The 23,587-nt window shown below is 20.9% G+C and overlaps 6 protein-coding genes and 1 long non-coding RNA gene across 13 annotated transcripts in view; 2 read left to right on the plus strand and 5 right to left on the minus strand.

Annotated features, from left to right (window-relative positions):
• Positions 1 to 7,828, minus strand: part of LOC411476 (la-related protein 4) — a 13,823-nt gene extending 5,995 nt beyond the window's left edge. For 2 of the 6 annotated variants that reach the window (XM_026442699.1, XM_026442695.1), the window contains exons 1-7: positions 7,458 to 7,768; positions 5,672 to 6,038; positions 5,007 to 5,256; positions 4,619 to 4,759; positions 3,960 to 4,184; positions 3,495 to 3,637; positions 2,452 to 3,294 (exon numbers count right to left, since the gene is read on the minus strand). In XM_026442699.1, the coding sequence (XP_026298484.1) occupies positions 2,452 to 3,294; positions 3,495 to 3,637; positions 3,960 to 4,184; positions 4,619 to 4,759; positions 5,007 to 5,256; positions 5,672 to 6,038; positions 7,458 to 7,473 (1,985 nt within the window). In that variant the 5' untranslated portion in view covers positions 7,474 to 7,768. Of the gene's footprint in view, positions 1 to 2,451; positions 3,295 to 3,494; positions 3,638 to 3,959; positions 4,185 to 4,618; positions 4,760 to 5,006; positions 5,257 to 5,671; positions 6,039 to 7,187 lie in introns of all 6 variants that reach the window. The other 4 variants (XR_003305302.1, XM_026442698.1, XM_026442697.1 and 1 more) reach the window with 4 other exon arrangements.
• A 662-nt stretch (positions 7,829 to 8,490) lies between these two features.
• On the minus strand, positions 8,491 to 10,789 carry LOC102654691 (eukaryotic translation initiation factor eIF1). Its single transcript, XM_006561566.3, has 3 exons — positions 10,603 to 10,789; positions 10,229 to 10,386; positions 8,491 to 9,342 (listed from the first exon to the last, which is right to left on the minus strand). The coding sequence occupies exons 1-3, from the start codon at positions 10,628 to 10,630 to the stop codon at positions 9,196 to 9,198; spliced, it is 333 nt and encodes a 110-aa protein (XP_006561629.1). The 5' UTR covers positions 10,631 to 10,789; the 3' UTR covers positions 8,491 to 9,195.
• A 505-nt stretch (positions 10,790 to 11,294) lies between these two features.
• LOC411477 (ADP-ribosylation factor GTPase-activating protein 1) lies at positions 11,295 to 13,920 on the plus strand. 2 transcript variants are annotated; one of them, XM_394952.7, is made up of 8 exons: positions 11,295 to 11,663; positions 11,729 to 12,010; positions 12,238 to 12,449; positions 12,595 to 12,709; positions 12,777 to 12,866; positions 13,099 to 13,158; positions 13,316 to 13,476; positions 13,608 to 13,920. In XM_394952.7, exons 1-8 carry the CDS (start codon positions 11,604 to 11,606, stop codon positions 13,813 to 13,815), a joined length of 1,188 nt encoding a protein of 395 aa, XP_394952.4. In that variant the 5' UTR covers positions 11,295 to 11,603; the 3' UTR covers positions 13,816 to 13,920. The 2 variants fall into 2 exon arrangements, with proteins under 2 accessions (XP_394952.4, XP_006561635.1); XM_006561572.3 differs by lacking the exon at positions 13,099 to 13,158.
• Positions 13,921 to 14,590: 670 nt separating this feature from the next.
• Positions 14,591 to 15,268, minus strand: LOC100578713 (the record flags this gene model as incomplete). Its single annotated transcript, XM_003249845.4, has 2 exons — positions 14,591 to 14,873; positions 14,997 to 15,268. Coding segments are annotated over 2 exons (489 nt in total), but the record flags the coding sequence as incomplete, so codon positions are not given.
• A 98-nt stretch (positions 15,269 to 15,366) lies between these two features.
• On the minus strand, positions 15,367 to 15,765 carry LOC107965006. The gene is made up of 2 exons (XR_001704299.2): positions 15,651 to 15,765; positions 15,367 to 15,399 (listed from the first exon to the last, which is right to left on the minus strand). It is a non-coding gene; the product is annotated as an uncharacterized LOC107965006 (long non-coding RNA).
• Positions 15,766 to 16,504: 739 nt separating this feature from the next.
• LOC100577988 (uncharacterized protein PFB0145c) lies at positions 16,505 to 20,063 on the minus strand. Its single transcript, XM_003249865.4, has 6 exons — positions 19,872 to 20,063; positions 19,517 to 19,726; positions 18,997 to 19,205; positions 18,564 to 18,898; positions 17,179 to 18,471; positions 16,505 to 17,025 (listed from the first exon to the last, which is right to left on the minus strand). The coding sequence occupies exons 1-6, from the start codon at positions 20,001 to 20,003 to the stop codon at positions 16,826 to 16,828; spliced, it is 2,379 nt and encodes a 792-aa protein (XP_003249913.2). The 5' UTR covers positions 20,004 to 20,063; the 3' UTR covers positions 16,505 to 16,825.
• A 780-nt stretch (positions 20,064 to 20,843) lies between these two features.
• On the plus strand, positions 20,844 to 22,279 carry LOC552476 (V-type proton ATPase subunit F). Its single transcript, XM_624849.6, has 5 exons — positions 20,844 to 21,247; positions 21,367 to 21,448; positions 21,589 to 21,671; positions 21,919 to 22,041; positions 22,233 to 22,279. Exons 1-5 carry the CDS (start codon positions 21,194 to 21,196, stop codon positions 22,260 to 22,262), a joined length of 372 nt encoding a protein of 123 aa, XP_624852.1. The 5' UTR covers positions 20,844 to 21,193; the 3' UTR covers positions 22,263 to 22,279.
• Positions 22,280 to 23,587: the final 1,308 nt, after the last annotated feature.

The raw sequence follows: 23,587 nt of genomic DNA on the forward strand, positions 1-23,587 counted from the left end.
ATAATAATAATAATAATTAATAATAATAATAATAATAATAATAATAATAATAATAATAATAATAATATAATAATAATAATAATAATAATAATAATATAATAATAATAATAATAATAATAATAATAATAATAATAATAATAATAATAATAATAATAATAATAATAATAATAATAATAATAATAATAATAATAATAATAATAATAATAATAATAATAATATAATAATAATAATAATAATAATAATAATAATAATAATAATATAATAATAATAATAATAATAATAATAATAATAATAATAATAATAAATAATAATAATAATAATAATAATAATTAATAATAATAATAATAATAATAATAATAATAATAATAATAATATAATAATAATAATAATAATAATAATAATAATAATAATAATAATAATAATAATAATAATAATAATAATAATAATAATAATAACGCTTAATAATAATAATAATAATAATAACGATAATAATAATAATAATAATAATAATAATAATAATAATAATAATAATAATAATAATAATAACAACGCTAAATAATAATAATAATAATAATAATAATAATAATAAATATTAACAATAATAATAGTAATAATAACGCTAAATAATAATAATAACGATAATAATAAAAATAAACATAATAATAACGATAATAAAAATAATAACGATAATAATAATAATAATAATGCTAAATAATAATAATAATAATAATAATAATAAAATATTAATAATAATAATATTAATAATAATGATGATGATGATGATGATGATGATGATGATGATGATGATGATGATGATAATGGTGATGATGATGATAATGAGGATGATGATGATAATGATGATAATGATAATGATAATAATAATAAAATAATAACAAATTCACGTATTGAACCCTGAATAATATAATAGTTTATATATATTGTTCATTTGCCGCAGTAATACAGGCAAGAAATATAAATTGTGCTACCACAGAGTACTGCATACATTCTTGCATACATACGCATTGCAACATTTTATTATATTTGATCACCATAGAAGAATATTAAAACTTCTGACTACTATCAAATGAATACCTCGATTTTGAGCATTTTATGCTGTAAAATTAAACTTTACTTTTCATCGAGTGGAGCACCAGCTCTTATTTTAAAAATCTGTTCTTTAGTATAAGAACTAAACTAATGAGGCATTCCAATATTAAAAACTTGTCACTCGATGAGAAAAAAGATATAGCAATGAATAGAAATAAATGGCAAATTGAAACAACTGAGCACATCTACAAAATTAACCACCATAGAGAGTAAAATAATAATAAATTTAAAAAAGATACACCTACTGTTTACTGCTCTATGTATGAGTATAACATAATTAAGAAAGGGAAAGTTTAAATTATAGCACAATAAACAAACTTTATATAATTTTAAAATATTATATAAACATATACATGTTTATTATATAATATTTAAAACAGATATATTCTGAGAAAATTAAAAAAAATAATTTGTAATTATTTGAATAATTGTTTTAAAATGTTTTATATGTCAATAAAAATAAAATATAATAATTGCAAAATATGTTTGATATTTTTTATTAATTATTGGCAAATAAAAAAATCATACATGGACTACTTATTAATAATATAATATAAAATTATTATTTTCCAAAAATAAAATATATATTTTAATATTCTCTATTCTTACTTATTTTATCAGAGTAATTAATTTATTACTTTTATCCATTCTATTTATGAATTAGTAAATAAGCATAAACTTTAACATTGTTACATTAACAGAATATAATATGTTGAAACTAACAAACTACTATATAGCTACTTTCCCTTTCCTTCTTATATAGGTAATATGAAAATATAGGTGGACTATATAACTTTCACTAATACACATCCACCATAGAGCATAGCACGTATATAATGCAGCCAACACTATCAAACACAGCTTAGCAATTTTTCAGGCCTTATATGAGCCCTATATATAACTCATTCTGATATAATATGTGTATGTGCGCGCGTGTTTATGTATTGTATATATTTCTTGTGTATATCTATACATATATACATAATATATGCAATGTATCGTTAAAAGCAATTAGAGAACTTTAACAATAATTTATAATAAGCAATACTTTAGAAATGTAATTAAACATCTATTTGCTTTTACAATAAAAATAAAATATATATATATATATATTCTATTACACACATGCACATACACAAATCATGTATGTACATATACAAACATACACACGTATATGTATTTATACATGTATTATACATATGCAAATACATAAACGTATGTATATATGCACATAAAATGTACCTATATACGTATAATTACGTATGTATTTATATACGTATGTATGTGTGTTTATATCTGTACGTTGTACGTATGTATGTATGTATAAGAAGAAAGCACACTCACTTATCAGGAGATGACGGGGGAGTGAGAGTGATGGTGCTGAGAGCGATGTCTGTGGAGTCATTGTTGCTAGCAGAAGCATTAGAGCTGACATTTGTAGATGCAACAGGAGTAGTTGATGTACTGCCAGAACCAGTTGGAGCTTCTAGCGAACCAGCATGACCACCAGCACTTGACCCTGGACTTGCAGACCTACTGCTGTTACTTGTCGCTTGTTGATGATATTGTTGTGAAGTTCCTGTAGGTTCTTTTTCTTTGATGCTTTTCAATTTTGCAGTACCTTTAACTACATCTGAAAGCCTATTCTGCGATTGCGTACAATCTGTACCAACAGTTTCTACTGAAGCATTATGGGATTTTGCAAGATCAGCATCTAGGCCAGGAAGAGGAGGGAAAGCAGAAGCTTCCAAATCGAATTGTATCCCTCGATTACATTGAGTGTTATTATTACTGGCCGGGGTAGATTCTCTGATTGACGGTAAGGGGCTACTATTAGCCTTTGATAATGACTCTTGGTCTTTGGTCCTACGATGCATACGATGACGCGGAAATTGTACTCCAGAATCTAGAGTTTGAGTGTCATTTTCTTGGGATCCTTTTGTATGACTGCTATTATAGTGGGTCTCTCCAGTTGCTACAATTGTATGTGAGGAATGGAACTTTGTGCCAGTTTGGTAGGAAGAAGTTGGTTTCACCGTAGGCAAGCTTGAAGTAAATGTCGGAACTGTTGCTCCTAAAGATATTGGTGCCCCACTTATAGGTGGATGTGAAATGCGTCCCATTGGCACCATGTTACCTCCACTATCCATCAAGCCTGGTCTTTCAGATCCATTTCTTTGCTTATTTCTGTGTCACATGTATATGTATATAAAATAAATTTTATATACAATAAATTTTGAAAAAATAATGATATAAAATATATTAAAATACTAAATATTATTTATATTATGAATTATTTTACTATATTTTTTTTCATGAAAAAATGCAATTTTTATAATAAAAAATTAATATATATTTGCGTTATTATAAATTAATCATATTAATACCTGTGACGAGGATTATATCTTGCATTCTGTGGTTTAAATGTATTATGTGGTGTAATACCATTCATAAAAACACCTGACATATCAAAATAAGCAGGACTTGCAGGTCCCCAAGGCATCATTCCAGGAGGATAAAATGGTTGATGCTACAAAAAATATATAAAATTGTTTAAATTTTAAATATTTAAAGAATTTTATTATAAAATACAATTTGAAATATTTGAACTTAAAAATTTTTTAACAATTAATAGTAATTCTACAAAATCTAAAAAAAATATTAAAAAATATTAAAAAAATATTTAAATATTAATATCTATAAATATTAAAATTTAAATAATATTCACTAAAATGAAAATGAATTTTTCTATTTTCATTTCTTCATAAATTGTAATTATATTTTTAAAAATAAATTTAATTATACTATATATTTTTTTCTTATGAAATTATAGAATACATATTTTTACTTACATATACATGAACCTGATTGGCATATGCTGGCATAGTAGTTTGTGGCATAGTAGTGCCATTTGTATAAAGAAAACGTTGCTGACCAGCTGTATAACTATTTGGATCATAAACAGGTGGTGGTGGTGGTGTTCTATAACCATTTTTAATTCCACCCACATTAGCAACTGCCGGGATTGGTAGCCTATTCATTGGTTTAGCTTTGATTCTAGCCATTATTGGTTTTCCCTAAATTACATATAATATGTATTAACATTAATTCATAAAATCATAAAACAAAAAAAACTTATAATATATTTTGTTTGTTATTTATTATTTATATTTATATAATATATAAATAAATTACGTCACATAAAAATTATTCTAATTTAATATGAAATTAATTTAATTTATATTATTAATTCATTTAATTAAACATACATTTATATACACATAAATATCTTTTAGTATCATTAAAAAAAAAAAGTATCATTAAAATTATTCATTATTTCTAATTATCAAATTATACATTATTTCTAACTATCTAACTCATCATTCTACTATCATTTAAAACATTTAACAAAATATAAGTAAATAATTAAATATGTTTCTAAAATATTTCTCAACAATTTTTACAATTAGTATTTAAAAAAATATTATAAAAAATATTTATAATTAAATACCTGAAATTCCCGAACTTCTTCACGTAAAAACCTATAGGCCTTTTGAGCATCTTCATCAGATTCAAAAGTTACATACCAAGAACTATTATGGGCAAATTCACATGAAATAAACCTTGGACATCCTTCTCCAGAGAATAAATTCTGAAATTCAAAATCATTGATATACATAGGAAATATACAACAAATCGATTATAATAAAATAATTAATTTTTAAAGTTATAGAAATATATAGAAATACATATTTATCGAATAAAAATATTATTGTTATAATAATAATTACATTTATCTGTTTAGATTTTCTATTTCATATATACTACTAATTATATAAATAAAAAATATGAAATATATTGTATAAATATATAAAAAAAAATATGTATGTTTTTCTTACTTTTACATCTTCCAATGGTGTACTATCTGGTATTTCACGAAGAATTACAATGCATCGTTTATGATTAGGTCTTACTTTCTGACCCTCTTCATCAACTTGTACATTTGGAGATTCTCTAAGAACCTCTGTTATAAGTTTTATATCCTTTGTTAATTTTTTTACTTGATTGAAATTAGCTACTGTCCATATTGGTACATATTGATCATTATCCATTTGTGATAATAAATATGTATCATTAGCTAAGTTTTCTCTAAAGAAAAAAGAGAAAGAAAATAAAATAAATAATCACATAAATGATCAAAGAGATTAATATTAATTATTAAAGTTAAATTTTTATATTATATCTTTTTTAAAAATATTACTTAAAAACTTAAATTTTAAAACTTAAAATATAATAATAATTATAATAAATAATAAATTTTCAAAATAAAAATATAATTATTACAATAAAAAATATATATTAAAGATCATATAATAAATGTTTTAATTTAGTTTTATATTGATTATAAAAAATAATAATAAATGAAAAACGTTTTATAAAAATATTATTATATATATCTAATTATATTAAATTATTATATACTATATTAAATTATAAAAAATATTTCAACAAATTAAATTAGCAATAAAATTTTATGTGATATTAAAATTAAATTAAGTTTTACCTGGAGAAATAATATTCAAGTTGTGAAGAGAGCATTTGTTTAAGTTGTTCTAATGGTATACCAGGGGCAGATAAGTCACTCATTGGAGCAGGTTGATTTGGCACATCACTTAAAGGAGCAACATCCACTGGACCATAACCTGCAGCACCTCCTATACCTATAGCATGCTGCAGTGAAGGTTCTAAATTACCAACACCCGCCTCCAATATCAATTCATTTCCACTTGGAACACCGTTCATGATGTTATATTCCAAATTGGATGCAGTACTTCCAAGTGCACCCCCAACAGAACCCAAAGGTTCAGGGGTGGCTGGATATACCGCCCCTGGTGGGAGCTTCCCAATGTCCCCATTCATGTACACGTACCCTATAAAAAACATAAAATATAATTAACATCAAAAATATATAACATATTATTATATTATATTGTTAAAAATCAATTAATCCCTAATACATAATATACTTACATATTGTAATATGTAACATATAATTTAATTAATGATTTATTTTAACTTTATTTATAAAGAATTTTACTTTAAATATTTCAATAATAAATTCAAAATAAAATTTCGTTTAATAATCATAATTTCAATATATCACAAATATATTAATAACAAAATCATATAAAATAATATTAAATAAATATTATGATATATTCATAATATAAGAAAAATAAAATAAAATATATATATATATATTTTTATAATTTTTATATTCCAATTAATATTAGATTCATATTTTATAAATAATCAAAGAAATCAATAACCTTGAAAAGTGACCTTTTGCTTTTTTACACTCCAAAAATTAATTATTATATTAAAAACATATTTATATTATCATATTATATTAAAAACATTAATATTATTTGTAATCATGTAATATAATTATAATTCAACTTTTCTTAAACATATAACTTTCAAATAATTTTTAATAGTTTTTATAAATTCACATAAAATTTAATATTAAAATTTCAATTATTGAAATACTCTATTAGAAAAATAGTTTCAAAAATATGATTAAACATATGTAATATGCATAATACATTAGCTGATGTAATACATTTGTAGTTCCTATATATACTCGTACACACATATACCATACACACAATTGAATTCGTATATATATGACACGGCTGTATAGATGTATAAGTGCCGCACGTATGATGCGCGCGCGTGTTCTTATGTTCAATAGCCATATAGTTGTGTGCATGATGCGTACATGTGCCTATATGTGCGCGCGCGCGCGGGCGTGTATGTGCATGCCGAAATGCATATATGTACACGAATTCAAATTATACAAATTTATTTACATGAAATCTCAACGAATCATAAAAAGAGAAATATAAAAATAGAAATTCTACATTTTTTATATTTATGTGAAACAACTCTTTTTAAATAATTGTTTTAATTTTATATATATAACAAAAAATAGTATAGAAAAATTTTAAATTATAATAGAAAATAAATTGTTTCACTGACTTTGTTGAAAGATAAAATTGAATGTTGATCGTACAAACCGTGCCACATGCTAAGATTTGGTCTTGTTCAATATCAATGTGCAATCGTCAAGCATTCACACTTAAACGTCACATTGTATCCTTCTGATATAGTTCTTTGGAAAAGGTTACGGCATGAAAAGTAAAAATTTTGAAAAGGCAAGATATGCAATATGTTGGATGCGATTAGCCAAATATAGAGCGAGACGTTGGCCGGACCAACACGTTCACGCACGCAGATATGGTGACAACCACTTGGACAGTACACTTATGCGTATCGTATATCGTTACCGAAATCACCATTCATCCCGAAACAATCCCGGATTCCATGTGCCTTTATCAATAGGTGTTCTCGACAGCTTCGTTTACTGGCTCGTTCTTCGGGTGTAAGTACCGTGAGCGCACACGGTTGTGCGCAAAAAACGCAACCTTATTCCTCGTTCTCAAGCTATGAATAGTTAGCCATAAGCATCTGCCCTCAATCCTCTACATCATTTGGATCAATGTGAGTCGCGCCGTTTTAGAATTTTATAAAATTCTTACCGAGAAGATGAATCAACTCAACACAATTTCTCAAGGAAACTACAAAATGGCCGACACAGAAAGGCACATGCCGTAGCTCAGTGCATTATGGGTCGTAAATATGTTGCTCGACTACAGTGATATCTGGTGGTTAGATTACTATGATTTATGCCCGGTAAATTTAAATTTTTAAAAATAATCAAATAATAGACTATCCAAAAATTTTATATATTAATTTTTATATTAATATAAAATATATATTAGTAAATATATATATTTATGTATATATATATATATATATATTTATATATATATATAAATATATATATTAGTAAATATATATAAATTAAAATCATTAAACAATTTTAATAATTTTATTACGTATTATTAATTAAATATATATTATACTTAACCTAAATTTAAATAAAAGCATTCATTGATGCATTTATATAATATTTACAAAAAAAAAAGATTTATAAATATTTTTTTATTTATTTAATATTTTCTTATGCTTTTTTTATTAAAATATAAATAATAAATTATTATGATAAATATTCAAATTTATATATAATTTTTTACAATTACGACTAATAAAAAAAATTAAAATTAATTAAAAAAAAGATTCTTATAATCTAAATTATTTTTAAAAATTTAATAATTTTTTATTAAACATTAACATTTAAAAATTTAAATTTTTAATATAAATTTTTAAATATTAAGATATATTTTCTATTGTATTATTTAACTTAAAAAAATATTTTTTCATTGAAGTTATATGGAAGAAAATAGATAAAAGTCAAAATAGTGGTGAATTACCATTTATTTAATACAGCCACATTTTTATTGAAAACAATTGATTTTGTCAATACTGTTTCAAAAAAAAAAAGATTGGCAATTCTCCTTCAAAATAAATCCATTACAATAAAAGATGATCCTTTCAATAAATAATACAATCAATATGGAAGTAAAGGCACAAAACTTGGAGATGATAATATAAAAACCAGGCCTGTTACCTTACTGTATAAACAAAACAAAGCATTCAGCATTACATACAATAAGCCAATCCGGTGCCTAAAATAATTCTTTTTTTAATATATATCTCTTTCTCTCCTTTCCTCTTTCTCTCTGAACACATCTATAGCGCCGAGATACATACTACCTAATTCCAAAAAGAAGAGCCATCCGTTGCTATGTGTATCTATTCCTTGTATAAGTATTTTCTCAAATTACTAATTAGTTATCACTACTACTTTAAAACGTGATGAGTTTAATGAATTACCTAACATAAGGCTGTAAAATATTGCTTCCTACAATCTTACAAATGTCTGATTAGAATATTGTGCCTATATCGTTACTGTTATATATTTTTTATTGAAATATATATGTGTATATAATAGGATATCTCACGATGTATCAACAAGTATTAGTGACTGATACAGATAATTTAAGATGATAAGGTGTTAATGAAGGTGGAGTGTTCTTAGATAGTGGCATGGGTGTTTGTTGGTTAAAAACCATGGACTTTGAGTTGGTCAGGTTTGGCTAGACCTGACTTTGTTAGCCACTGGCATATATTTTCTCGCTGGTCCCCCTGCAGCTGCAACACCTCTCCGTACTCCGGGTGTTCGATTACTGTCCCATTGCAGGCGAACTCCTAAAAGCAACAATTTTATTTTGTCCTTTTTCCTTATTTTATTCCATAAATATTTACATAATAAAATAAAAAATGTTTAAAATATAAAAAATAAAATCAAATTAAATTAAATTTAAATTTTCTACTTTGTATAATTGTCTTTATTACAATTGGTAAAATTTATAATATTCATATTTCAAAAAAAAATAAATTATTTAATTGTAAAGTAATATTTAAAAATTAAATTTTTCATTTTGTGCATGCATTATTCTTAAAATAATTAAATATTATAATAAAATTAATATAAGTAAAAATATCAATTTTATTCAATAAAATTATATAATACTGAAAAAAATTATTCATAATTAAATTTTGAATTATTCCTTTTTTTAAATTTTGAATTATTACTTTTTTATTGTACTTTTGTTTGTTGATTTGAATTATATATAATTTAAATTTAATTTAGTAATTTAAATTACTTTATGAATATTATTATTTTTAATATATATTATTATTTTAATATATTAAAATAATATATATATTAAAAATATATTATAAATATATATAAATAAAAAATAAATAAAACATTAAAGTTAAATAATTATATCTATTTATGCTTTTATGTCAAATATATTATTTTGATTAAAAATTTATTTTTAATATATAAATATGTAATGTAATAAAAATATAAATGTAATAAATACATAAAGAAGTTATATATACTACAAATATATTTATAATATAATATAATATAATATAATATAATAAAATAAAATATCATTTTTAGTTAATTAAATTTTAACTTTGAACATTTGTTTGCATCAGATCTATTTTTAGCATGGTATCTGACACTGACAAAAGATTTAGTTATCCACATATAATTGCGAAGCAAATATAATCTCATTACCTTTTTACATGCTCTTACTATTTTCTTCAAGTCATATTCAGATGAAAGTCCTTGTACTGTTGTTAAGGTCTTCCGACCATTCCGTTGTTGAATCCTTATATGCACGAGACCGTCTTGGACATCATCATCTGAACCCTTGATTGCATCTGCAAAGGGGTCTGAAAAAACCAAATAATCCAGATTATATTAAAACCTATTCAATTTTATATTTAATTGATTTTTTTTCGAAAAAAATAATTTTAGAAATAAAAATGAAAAAAAGAATATTAAATGTTAATTGCGTACTATGATGCAAGCAAAAGACGCCATCGCCATTTTGATAGAACTATCTTATAATATGATCAGTACTTCAAAACAGAAAATATAATATTTACCGAATGTGTTGAGATTCTGGATGGACATACGACAAACAAAATATATCCCCGGGAGATATAGAACTGCAAAGTGCAAATGCAGCTGAGAAAAATCACGGATGACGTAGGATAACAGAAGCACCACGCAAGAATACTGCTAAATCCAAAAAACCTTATGCAGAAGCTGAAGTCAACCGGAAGTAAAAGTTGCATTTGTCATGAACAGTGGGTGGGGTTACGCATGCGCTTTTCTAATGAATAAGTGTCGTTTACATGAAGTAAATACTATCTTATTTGATTGGTAGAATGAATAATATATTTGTAACATTTATTATACAATTTTATATATAAGTTTAATAATTTTTTCTTAGTTAATAATTTAAATTTATATTATAATTAAAAAAAAATTTGTTTATGGATTTTTATAATAAAATAAAAAATAATTATGAATTTACTATTGTTTAAATGTTAAGATTTTTATTTTTTATATATTTTTATATATTTTTATATATTATATGTATTTTAGAAATGAATTTAACATATAAATACAAATAATATGTATTGATTAAAATCAAAAAAGTAAAAAATTTTAAAATAATTATAATAGTAATATATATAAATATAAATCTATATATACATATATATGTACATAAATATTTTTATTTCTATTTATCCATAAAAAATAAGATTGGTATTTAGCGCTCTTTAGTGGGATATTTTAGAAACATAGGTTACTTGAATTTTTAGTCATTGCGTATTGGTTCTCTTCTATCATATAAAATAAGATATTCCATGAAATGATTAGTTCCTTAAACTTTATAACATTATGTACAATTTGGTTACATATAAATAATACTTTTATTTTATTCATATGATAGAATTTGAAATTAATATATCAGGATTATTTTTGCTATTTACTTATTGTTTATGAAAAATTGGAAATCAAAAGATTGATAAATATAACATGGTGGATTTTTAAAAATTAAATATTAAACTCGATTTCATTTGAGTTTTGAAAAAATATGGCTAGTCCACGAACTCGAAGAATTTTAAGTGAACTTAAACCAAAAGATGAAAATAATGTAATATATCTATTTTATTTTTTTTCATAAGATTCCATTGTTAATTGTTAATTGTCTTTTTACAGAAATGTTTTGAATGTGGAACTCACAATCCTCAATGGGTTTCTGTCACATATGGTATATGGATTTGTCTTGAATGCTCAGGCAAGCATAGAGGACTTGGTGTCCATTTATCATTTGTTCGATCTATTTCTATGGATAAATGGAAAGATTTAGAATTAGAAAAAATGAAAGTTGGTGGAAATAAAAATGCTCGTGAATTCTTTGAATTACAGCCTGATTGGAATGATAGTATGTCAATAACACAAAAATATAATACTAAAGCAGCAGCATTATATAGAGATAAGGTAAATATATTTCATTACTTTTAATCATAATTTTTTATTTTTTTTTATTACGAAGTATAAAATTTTAAAATGAAATTATATTATAAAAAAATATATAATATTAACTATAGATTTAAACAAGTATGTTTTTAAAATAATTAATTTACATATTATTCAAATATTATTATATAAATATTATATAATATATAAAACATAAATTAGCATGTTTTTAATATCGAAACAATTAGATTGCAACATTAGCACGTGGAGAAAACTGGAGCCCAACTACATCCACAGCTAAGGATTTTCAATCTTCAATATACTCAGAAAATCAACAAGATTATTCTTCATATCAAAGTGATTTATCAAATTCTTATCAAAATTTTAATTCAAATAATTATAAGTCTCAAACAGAAGCTTTTTTTACAAAAAAACAAAATGAAAATGCCAATCGTCCAGAGTAAGTTTTAATTAAGTTTTTGATTACTTTTATTAATGTTTTTTAAATTTAATATAATTAATAATAAAAAAAATAAATTAAATATTTATAAATATTTATAAATATTTAAATATTTTAAATAACAATTTTATTAATATTTTTAAAGCAATATTCCACCTAATCAAGGTGGTAAATATGGAGGATTTGGTTATCAAATGAATCCACCACCTAAAAGTTCATCACAAGAGTTTTTTGACAATGCAGTATCTTCTTTAGCAAGTGTAAGATAATTAATTATATTTATAAATATATATTTAGACATAAAATCTGTAGTACTAAATATTTTAGGGTTGGTCAATACTTTCTTCATCAGCATCAAAAATAGCAAGCAAAGCTACAGAAAATGCCATTAGAACTGGAGAATTAGCTATACAAAAGGTATATATATGATAATTAATATATGATAATTTTAATATAAAATATTCACATTATCATTATTTTTCATATTATCAATAATTATTATTAAGAAAGTTATTAAAAAAATTAATAGTAATTATTTATTTTGCATTTAATATTTATGTTTATACATATTAGGAAATTTATATTTAGCAAAAAATTATTTTTTAGTGAGCAATTATTTTTTTTTTTTGTTTTATTTTGTTTTGGTTAGGTACGTGATGGTACTTTTTGGGAAGAAGTTGGAACCCAAGCTAATAATATAGCTGCTAAGGTAGATAGATGTTTGCTACAAAATTATTATTAATAATCCATATAAATTATAAAATTTATCTTGATTAATATCATAACAAATAAATCCTTATTTTATTTCACATAACTAGATTATTATTATTATTATTATTAATTGATTATTTAAATAATTAAAACAGGTTGGAGATTTAGGAAGAAGAGGATGGGGTGATATTGGTGGAACAAATTCAATTGAACAAAATCAATATAATTCACAAGAACATTATCAAAATTCTTCCACAATTTATCAAAATGTATCACAATATCATTCTCAAAAACCTCGTTTAATGAAATCATCCAAGTGAGTTAATAATAGTTTTATTACTGAAATTATAAAATTAAGTTAAAATATTAAATGTTATTTAATATTATTAAGAATTAAGTAATTTTAATTTATTAAATAAATAAATGTAATTTCATAAATTATTTTAGAAATGATGTATCAATTGCAAATTCTTCTAATTGTGAATGGCATTGGGATAATGATACAAAACAAAATAATGAAATAACAGATTCTAAATCCCTTCCAAGAAAATCAAAAGACAAAGAAGAAACATTAATCAATTTTGATATTGATAATCATGTATCTAATTGGAATACAAAACTGGAAGACGATGCATGGGAAATATTAAAAAATTAATTACTATTTAATAATTAAAAAATTTTTATCAATGTTCGAAATTTTTAAATATCTTAATCATTTTTGAGCTTGTATAAAGCAATATAATAATGATTTTTATTTTATCTTCTTTTGTTTTATCCTTTTAATGTGAAAAATATATGTAGATACATATTATAAAACTAATTATTTATAATTTATATACGCATACAAATATGTATATATTGTACGCTTTTGTAAGCGTAAATAAATGTTATATGTTGCAAGTTAATGTACTCCAAATTTTGCTTTACATTCTATGTGTATTAAAGCATAAGAATATATTATCTTTTGTATTTATTTTATTTTAATTAATTAATTTTTTAATTAATTAATTTATTATATTATAAATAAATTTTCATTTATGCATTTATATCATTTCAAAAGTAATTAATTTATATTTTAATATTATATCATTAATATTTATGTATGTAAATTATACAATTGCAAAAAATTTTTTTATAAAATATATAAAACAATTTTAAATTATAATATGTATAATACATGCAAAAAATAATTATATTAAATTAATATTATATTATTATTTATAATATAAAATATTTCAATGTTTCTTAATATTAATTCTTTGAAATCAACATCTCATTTTTATTATCTTATATGATTTATATAAAATAATCTTTATCACGAACTTTCATAATTTTATTACATAAAATAAATTAAATTATTTCAAATTGATACTTGTATTATGTATAAATAAAAAAAATCTATTTTTATCAAAAAAATATATTAAAACTTTAAATATGTTATAATATTTATTGAATAATTATTAAACATAAATGTATAAAAAATTATAACTACAATATTACAATAAATGTCTTTTTTTTCCTGGATATACTTTCTTTATATTTCTTTTATTATAAACTTTGCCAACATATTCCCAAATATCTGTCTTACATTTTGGCCATATCTTTTGTTCTATTTTTGATATTAAAAAACATAATAAATCTCTATCTTTTGGTGATAAATCAAAATATGATGATTGTCCAAAACATGAGCGATAAAGAAAATTATATATTGATCTATGAAAATAATATAATTATCAATAAACATAATTATTAATATTATATATTATTTTACTATATATATTAATTTGTATTATAAATGTTTATACAATATTAATTTATATATATATGTATATATACCTGATATCATAACCTTCTAATTCAGAAGGAGGTGGATGATTTTCAAATAATTGTATAAATAATAATGCTTCTGGTATGAAACTGTCCTCAGGTTGATACAATCCACATTTCAACCATTTGTTTAATAATTCATCTTCATACAAATTTTTTGCTATTTCAGAATATTTAGAAATTGTCGATTTAATATCTTCTAAAGATATATTTGGTAACATTTTTGATATAGCATCAATATTTTCAGATCCATATTTTTGTAATGCTTCTAACAATATTTTTTTATCTTTAATGTTCCACTTTGTATTTGATTTTAATTCATTATTGCTACTTTCTGGTTCATTATTATCATTGGTATTTTTTTCGATTTTTTGTATAGTTTTTTTTTTTTTAACAACATCCATTTTTATCTCTAATAACAAAATAAAATTGTTTCATTTTCTTTTATTTTTGTTTGAAATAATAAATTTAAAAATATTATGTATACTATTAATGCATTATGTTGACATGTAATAAACATTTGATCGTATAATAAAAGCAGCATTTAACGCATGCTTACACACACATATACTAATACTATTTATAAATAAGTTATTAGCAATTTCAATTTAGATAATAAAAAAACATAAACAATAAAGAAAGTACTAGTTGCTATGTACATACTTATCTATTTCAAAAATTATAAAAAATAATTATTACGAACTCTTTACGTCTCACGAATACACTCTGTATATTTATACATTACTTTTATATAACAATCACATATATAATAAATCATTATTTATTTAAAACTTATATTAAAATAATTATTCCTTTGAAAATTCTTGGAAATAAAAATTAATTTTTAATATTTATAAATTTTTAAGCATTTTTATATATTTAAAATAAAAGAATGGTTGAAGGAATAAACTAGAATATTAATTATCATATATTAAATAATATGATTAATAATTATTTTTTTAAAAATTTTTGAGAACAAAAGTATATACTTTCTAATATTGTAAATTTTTAAGCATTTTTGTATATACTCAAAAATATAATGCAAATATCGAAACATTATAGTAATAATATAATAAAATTTATATACATATATGTATATATTTTTATATATAGTATAAAAAATTTTATATATTGTATATTATATAAATGTAAATTTATAAGTTTTTTTAAGTATAATTTTTTTGATATATTTTCGAATTTAAAATATATTGAGTTTTTTTTTATGTATATTTTAGAATTTAATTAAAAATAATAATTTATGAAAAAAAAACATTATTTATATTAATTAAATTTAGTTAAAAATTTAATTGGAATAATTTGTATATATGAAAAGAAAATATTTCAATAAATATATACATATTTTTAATATAATCACTTTATTTACAATAATCAATAATATTATTAAGTAAGTATCAATGATCATCAGTGAAATTTATGAATAAAGACTGACTTATATAATTTATTTTAAATATTTTATTAAATATGGTAAATTTTTTTTAAATTTAATTAATTTTCGGCACTTGATTTTTTTTAAAGTTGTAATCAAAGAATGAAAGAAGTCAGTCTTTTAATCAATTTAAGCTGCAAATGTATTTGTATGATATAAACTTAAATGACATAATATACATAGTATATCTAAGTAATATATACATTTTTAACTAGATACCTATTATTATTTGCAATTTAAAGATATTTCTTCATCAAACATATAAATATTTCCAATTTTTATTGGAAGTAAGAACATTATATTATACATATTTCACATTAGAAGAAATAGCAACAATATTTGTCATATATCACCAATTTTTATAAGTTTTATATTTTGATATCTGAAGAGATCAAAATTTTCGTGAGCGCCCCCGTTTTCTAAGCGTTGTAATTTTACTTGTCACTGACCTGGTAGTATGTAACTTTTTTTGAATATTTGACACAGATTTTGTATTTTTTTGTAAATTTTTATGTTTTTTCAAATGTTGTACAAAAAGTAATCTAGATCTAATTATTTTCTTACATATTTGACATCTGCGAATTTGTTGTTCTATAAAAAAATATTTTTCAATTATTTTCATATTTATAATTATATAAAAATATTATTAGTTTAAAATAAGAATAATTTGAAAATTATTCTATATATAGAATTATTATATATATTAAACAATTATTAGAATTACATTAAAATTTAAAATCTTACCAGATTTTTTTGTACCATGCTGTAAACAATGTGCTCTTAACAAGGCAGTACTAGGAAACCATCTACCGCAATCAGAACAGCTTAATTTTTTTACTTCCCATGTATAATTTGGTCGTTGATTCCTTTTTTTTTTAATTCTTTTAATTATACTCATTTGTTTTTTTGGTTCAGCATGCTCTTTCTTTTCTTTAATTTCAGTTGATCGTTCAACTGATAATTTACTGAATCTACGTTTTTTTCTTTGAGAATGTTCTGAACGTACATGACGTGCTAATGCTACTACTACATCGAATTTTTGTTGACATATTTTACAAGCATATTGTTTTTTAATAGTATTTTCAATTGTTTCATTTTCTTGTTTTAAATTTTGTTCATTAAATCGTATGGTATTACCCGGTGATTTTGAACAAACTCGCAAATGTGTTTCTAGAGCTCTTTGTTGTCTAAAATTTCTTGAACAATGTTGACATTGTAATAAAATTGTTTTCGAATTTGACTGTTGTGATTCATCATCGGAATCTCCAACCATAATAATTTCATTTTCTTTATCACTAGAATATTTATCTTTACTATCATCTATAGTTATTTCAACAACATCCTGTTGTGATTGCAGAATATTTTCTTCTTCATCAATATCAATTTCAATAATTTCTACTTCTTTTCGTTTAATTTTTTTCATTCTTTTTGAGTCATTATTTCTTTGATGATAATCAGGATGAGCTACAACTCTTCTACTTCGTTTTACTCTTTTTCTAATATTATTGTCTTCTTCAGTTAAAAGAGATGCTGGTTGTATAATAATTTCCGAATCTTCACGATTTACAGAAATCAATTGTTGTTTTCGAGATCGCTTAGTTTTATACTGTATTTGTGATGATTCAGGTGATGTATATTCAATGGAACCATTTGATATATCTAAATTTGTACTACATGATATTAAATCTGTTGATGAATCTGTTAATGTCTCTAATAATTCTTGTTGGCTATCTAATAAATTTAATTTTCTTTTTGTTAAATTATTAGATATTCTATTAGATCCATTAGAATTTTGATACATTGAAGTTTCATATTCAGTTCCTTTAATATCTCCAATATTATTTTGATCTCTAATGATTTTTTTATTTACTTGCTTTTTCATTGCATTTGATTTCAAATTTTGAAGAGTTTCATGTATCTCATCAAATGTTAGTTCTGAATCAGATTGATCACCTTCGAATAAGATATATTGTACAGTTGATTGTTGTATAAATTCACCATCACTTTTGTCATCATCTTGACACTCTTCAGAATTATCTATTAAATTTATATGCTTTTATAATATTTGAAATTTTATTGTAATAAGATATAATCTTATATAAAAATAATTATAATTTTTAAACACATACCTATATTTACAGAACAATCACCCATCATTAAATATGTTACATCTGATTGCTTTTCATTTGTTGTATATATAATATTAGGAACTCGTTTTTTATGTAGATTTAAATTAGAATCTTTTATTAAAGTTGAATTTTCTTCCAATATATCTTTTCTTTTTTTAATTTTTCCATTTTCATTTGTCATGATTTTATTTTCATTATCCATTAATAGATCATCTGTCGATTCATTTTTAGGAAAAAATATTGGTGATTGAGTAGTTAATAAATGTTTTCTTATCTGTGTTGGTTTTTTGACAGTTCTAACTGCACCTTCACCTATTAATCTTTCAACATCCGCTCTGTAAATAAAATTATTTTATTATTTGTATTATATATAATTATAAAATTACATGTATATTATCAATGAAATACATAATGAATGAATAAATATATATACTTCATTAAAAATTGAAAATTTGTTGGAGGTTCACCAGATTCATCATAAACTGCTACAGCAAAAATTTCTTCTGAATCTTCAACTGCATACAATGCTAATTGTTGACCAGCAGCAGTTACAAATGTAGCTATTGTTTCTTCATCTCCATCTTGATCATCATTTATTACTTTAATATACATCTCAGTTTCACTTTCTTCTGATTCTGATAACTATTATATTATATTAATATATATACACACAATAAAAGATATAATATTCATTTTTATAATTGTTTTTAAATTTAAAATATATAAATTATAATGTAAATTATAATATTATAATATTAATATTATATTAATATTATATAATATATAATTATAATATTAATATAATATTAATTATAATATTATAATATAATTATAACATACTAATATAAAAACATAAAAAAATATTTTTATCATTTTGATATATTATAATCTCTTTTAATATAATTTTAAATGTTTAATAATAATAGTAATATTTAATCATTAATAATATTTACCAATAAATCTTCTTTATTGATGTCATTAGGAATCCATTTCCGTCTGGATGTATCTAATGATAATGGTATAGAATCTTCTACATATTTTATAGACATTGTTGTATCTATATTTTCTTCAAAATATTTAGAAGTATTTTTCTGTTTACAAATAACTTCTTCTGAAATTTTTTGATTTATATTTTCATCTACAATTATTTCTTCACCAACAACCTATATATAATATTTTTAATTAATAAAAAAAATTAAAATAAACTAAAAATATAATTAATGTAATATGAATTTTAAATATTTTAAATAATTTTAAATAAATAAATATATATATATATATATATCAAAATATTAATTATTTTATTACTAATGTTTCCTCTGTGTGTTCATATTTAGGTAAAACCATAAATTCTGTTGTAGTTTCATTTATTGTACATGATTTTTGAACGTCTTCAGAAACCATTTTTTTATAAATATTAATATCATTCACAAATGACATTTTTTTTTGTATTACTCTATATAATCATTAATAATTATATTACTTCAGTCATGAAATATGTACATTAATAAAATATAATGCCTAAAATATAAAATTAAAAATATATATTAAAAACTACGTTTGTATATTAATTAATTAACAATGGAATATTATAAAAGTTATTTCATATGCACGAAAACATATAAAATATCAATACAATTATTTACTTAGGGTTATACTCATAGTAATAATTATGACTTACAAGAAAAAGATTAAAGATTTTATTAATAGCAAATGATAATTAGATGCACACTTCTTTTTACATTTAACACAAATAGATATATATACTATGAATTTTCATATTTAATTATGTTCAATAATGAAAATATGTACACAATCTTTAATGACGTTTAAATTCCATAACATAATAACCTAAATAACATAATTAATAATGATAATTCACAACAACTATTATTAAATTTTAAGAAATATTTTTAATCACTTATTTTTATATTTTTACATATTAACATAATGAATAATGCATAAAACTCTAACACAAATTTTCGTTTTCCAATTTATATATATATATATATATATATATATATATAATTAATATCAAATATATATATAAGAATTTATGTTCTAACACATATAGAAACATAACCTTACATTATGCGTTACGCACGTTTATGTGCATAGAAGAACTATCTTAAATTGTTGATATATTTAGAATGATTTTTTTTTAATAAATTTTAGCTCATTATAATATGTAATAATAAATATTTTAACTTAATAATTAATATATAAAATAATTAAAAATAATTATTTCAATAAAAATTCAGCTTAATAAATGAAAAATTCGATATGTGTAAAAATGAAATCTTATATAGCACGTTTTGAAATTATCTCTTAATATATAGTATCTATATTATATCGTTGCATCTTTTCTCGATCGATAATATTAAAAAGAGATAAAAAATTGATAGATATCTACCATACTGTAGATAATATATCAATCTATTTCAGAATTTGCTGTTTTAAACTTAATATTCTATTCTCTGTTATACTATTTCAATTGGACAAGTTTAGCACGTGATGTTCAAATAGTTTATGTACGTAGGTGTGACTTGTCAGCTGATATATTATCAAGAATTGTTAAATTAATAATTCTTTTTTTAAATTTGCTCTGTTACTTTTGATTTTTTAAAATAATGGCTCTTCATTCCGCGGGGAAAGGTAAACTTCTTGCTGTAATAGGAGACGAGGTGATTGAATTATAAATTACATATAATTATATTAATAAATATTAATATATATTAATTTATATATATAATTAATATAAATTTATCTTATTCAAAACACATTTATAAAAATTTTATTTTAGGATACTTGTGTAGGATTTCTCTTGGGAGGAGTTGGCGAGATTAATAAACATCGTCAACCTAACTTTATGGTTGTAGATAAAAGTAAATCAAATTTTTTTTGCAAGAAAAAGTTTTTTAAAAAATTGAATTATATTGATAATCGATAATATTTAATAAATAATTTATTGATATTAGGATTTAAAAATATACAAAATTATCATATATTTATTTATATTTTACAGATACAGCTGTAAGTGATATAGAAGATACATTTAAACGTTTTATTAAACGAGATGATATTGATATTATACTTATCAATCAAAATGTAAGTATTTATATTAATAAAATTATTTACATTTATATATTATATGTATATAATTTATTATTTTTATTTATATTCTTAAAAAAAATTTTATTGTTTTTATTTTTAATAGTATATGTTAATAGTAAAAAATGAAATATTATTTTTTCAAAATATAAAATTTACAATTTAAAATTTAATAATTAATTATATAATAATGACTAATTAAATAATAAGAATTAACATGATTATGTTTGTAAAAATATTTAAGGTTGCTGAAATGATCCGTCATGTAATTGATAGCCACACACAACCTATACCATCAGTATTAGAAATTCCAAGTAAAGATCATCCATATGATGCTACTAAAGATTCTATTTTAAGGCGTGCTAAGGTAAGATATATTATTTATAATTATATATTTGCAAAGTAGGTGATAATAATTATATTCTCCAAGAAATATAATATTTTTATTTATGTTATGAATAATATACTAAAAATCATATATATTTATTTCTTATATTGTTTTATAATTAAAGAATATTAATTAATTAATTAAATATTATATATAATTTTACTTTACAGGGAATGTTTAATCCTGAAGATATACATTAATCTAAAAATATAAAAAACAAAAATTTATGTTAAATATAAATTTATTTGTTAATCTTTTTATGTATGTAATACAACTTATGTAGAAAAAAATATAAAAATGTATCCCATTATGTTACATTTAAAAAATTTACTAATTTTCAATTTATAAAATATAAATATATAAATCTTGAGCTATAATGTTACATGATGTTATTTAATTCAATGTTAAATAAAAGAAGCTTATTCTATTAACATATTTTATATATAAAAGTTAATTGGATATATATATATATATATATATATATATATATATACACATATATATATATATATATATGTATAATTCATTCTAATAAAAATAATTCTTTTATTAGCATATGCAATGAAAAATTGAGAATTATATCATTTATTAATAAATTTAGTATTATATAATATAATTCATATATTTTATGTATTTCTATATATAAATAGATAAAAATAAATAATGTAGATTATGAAAAATACATTTGAATATATATTCCGTTATTTAATAAATAGAGTTTTATTATTCTATTATTTTTGATTAATTTTAATTAATAAAAAATGATTTTAGAATTTACTTATTGGTTTGTAAATTATTATATTACAAATTATATTACAATTTTAGAAAAATTTTGTTAAAATTTTTTTTATACATTGATTATCTGCATCTTAGAAATTATCATACATTACAAATATGAAATCAGATTCTATTCTTATTACTTTATATATTTTTGTATAGAATTTCAATACATATCTTCATTTTACTTACATATATATATATATATATATATATATATATAAGTAATAATATAATGTATATACTAAATTATAATAATACATTTAATAATTAATTTATTAAAAATAATTATATTAGTATTATCATTCTTAATTATTAATTAACAATATCAATTTCAACAAAATTATTCAAATTTTTTAATTAACAAATAATAATTATTTATTTTTATTTTAATGTAATATATGCAAATAGAAAATATATTAATAATTATAAAAAGAGATTTTAAATTTTAAATAATAATGTATATAACTTTGCAGTAAAATTTGTATGCAATTAGAAAAGCAAAATTATTCTGATATAAGAAATTAATGAATTCTATAATAAATTAATATATAATAAATTAAAATATAAAATAATATAATTATAATAATAATTAAAATAAATAATAATTGATAATTATAAATATTTAATTTTATAATCTAGAGAGCAAACTTCAACATATTCTTTTAATCTTATAATATACATTATAAATTTTTGTTTACCAAGTTATTTGGTGTTACCAATATGAATAAATCATATAATACACAAA

This window comes from Apis mellifera, linkage group LG9 (genome assembly GCF_003254395.2).
Source record: "Apis mellifera strain DH4 linkage group LG9, Amel_HAv3.1, whole genome shotgun sequence".
NCBI classification, from domain to species: Eukaryota; Metazoa; Arthropoda; class Insecta; order Hymenoptera; family Apidae; genus Apis; species Apis mellifera.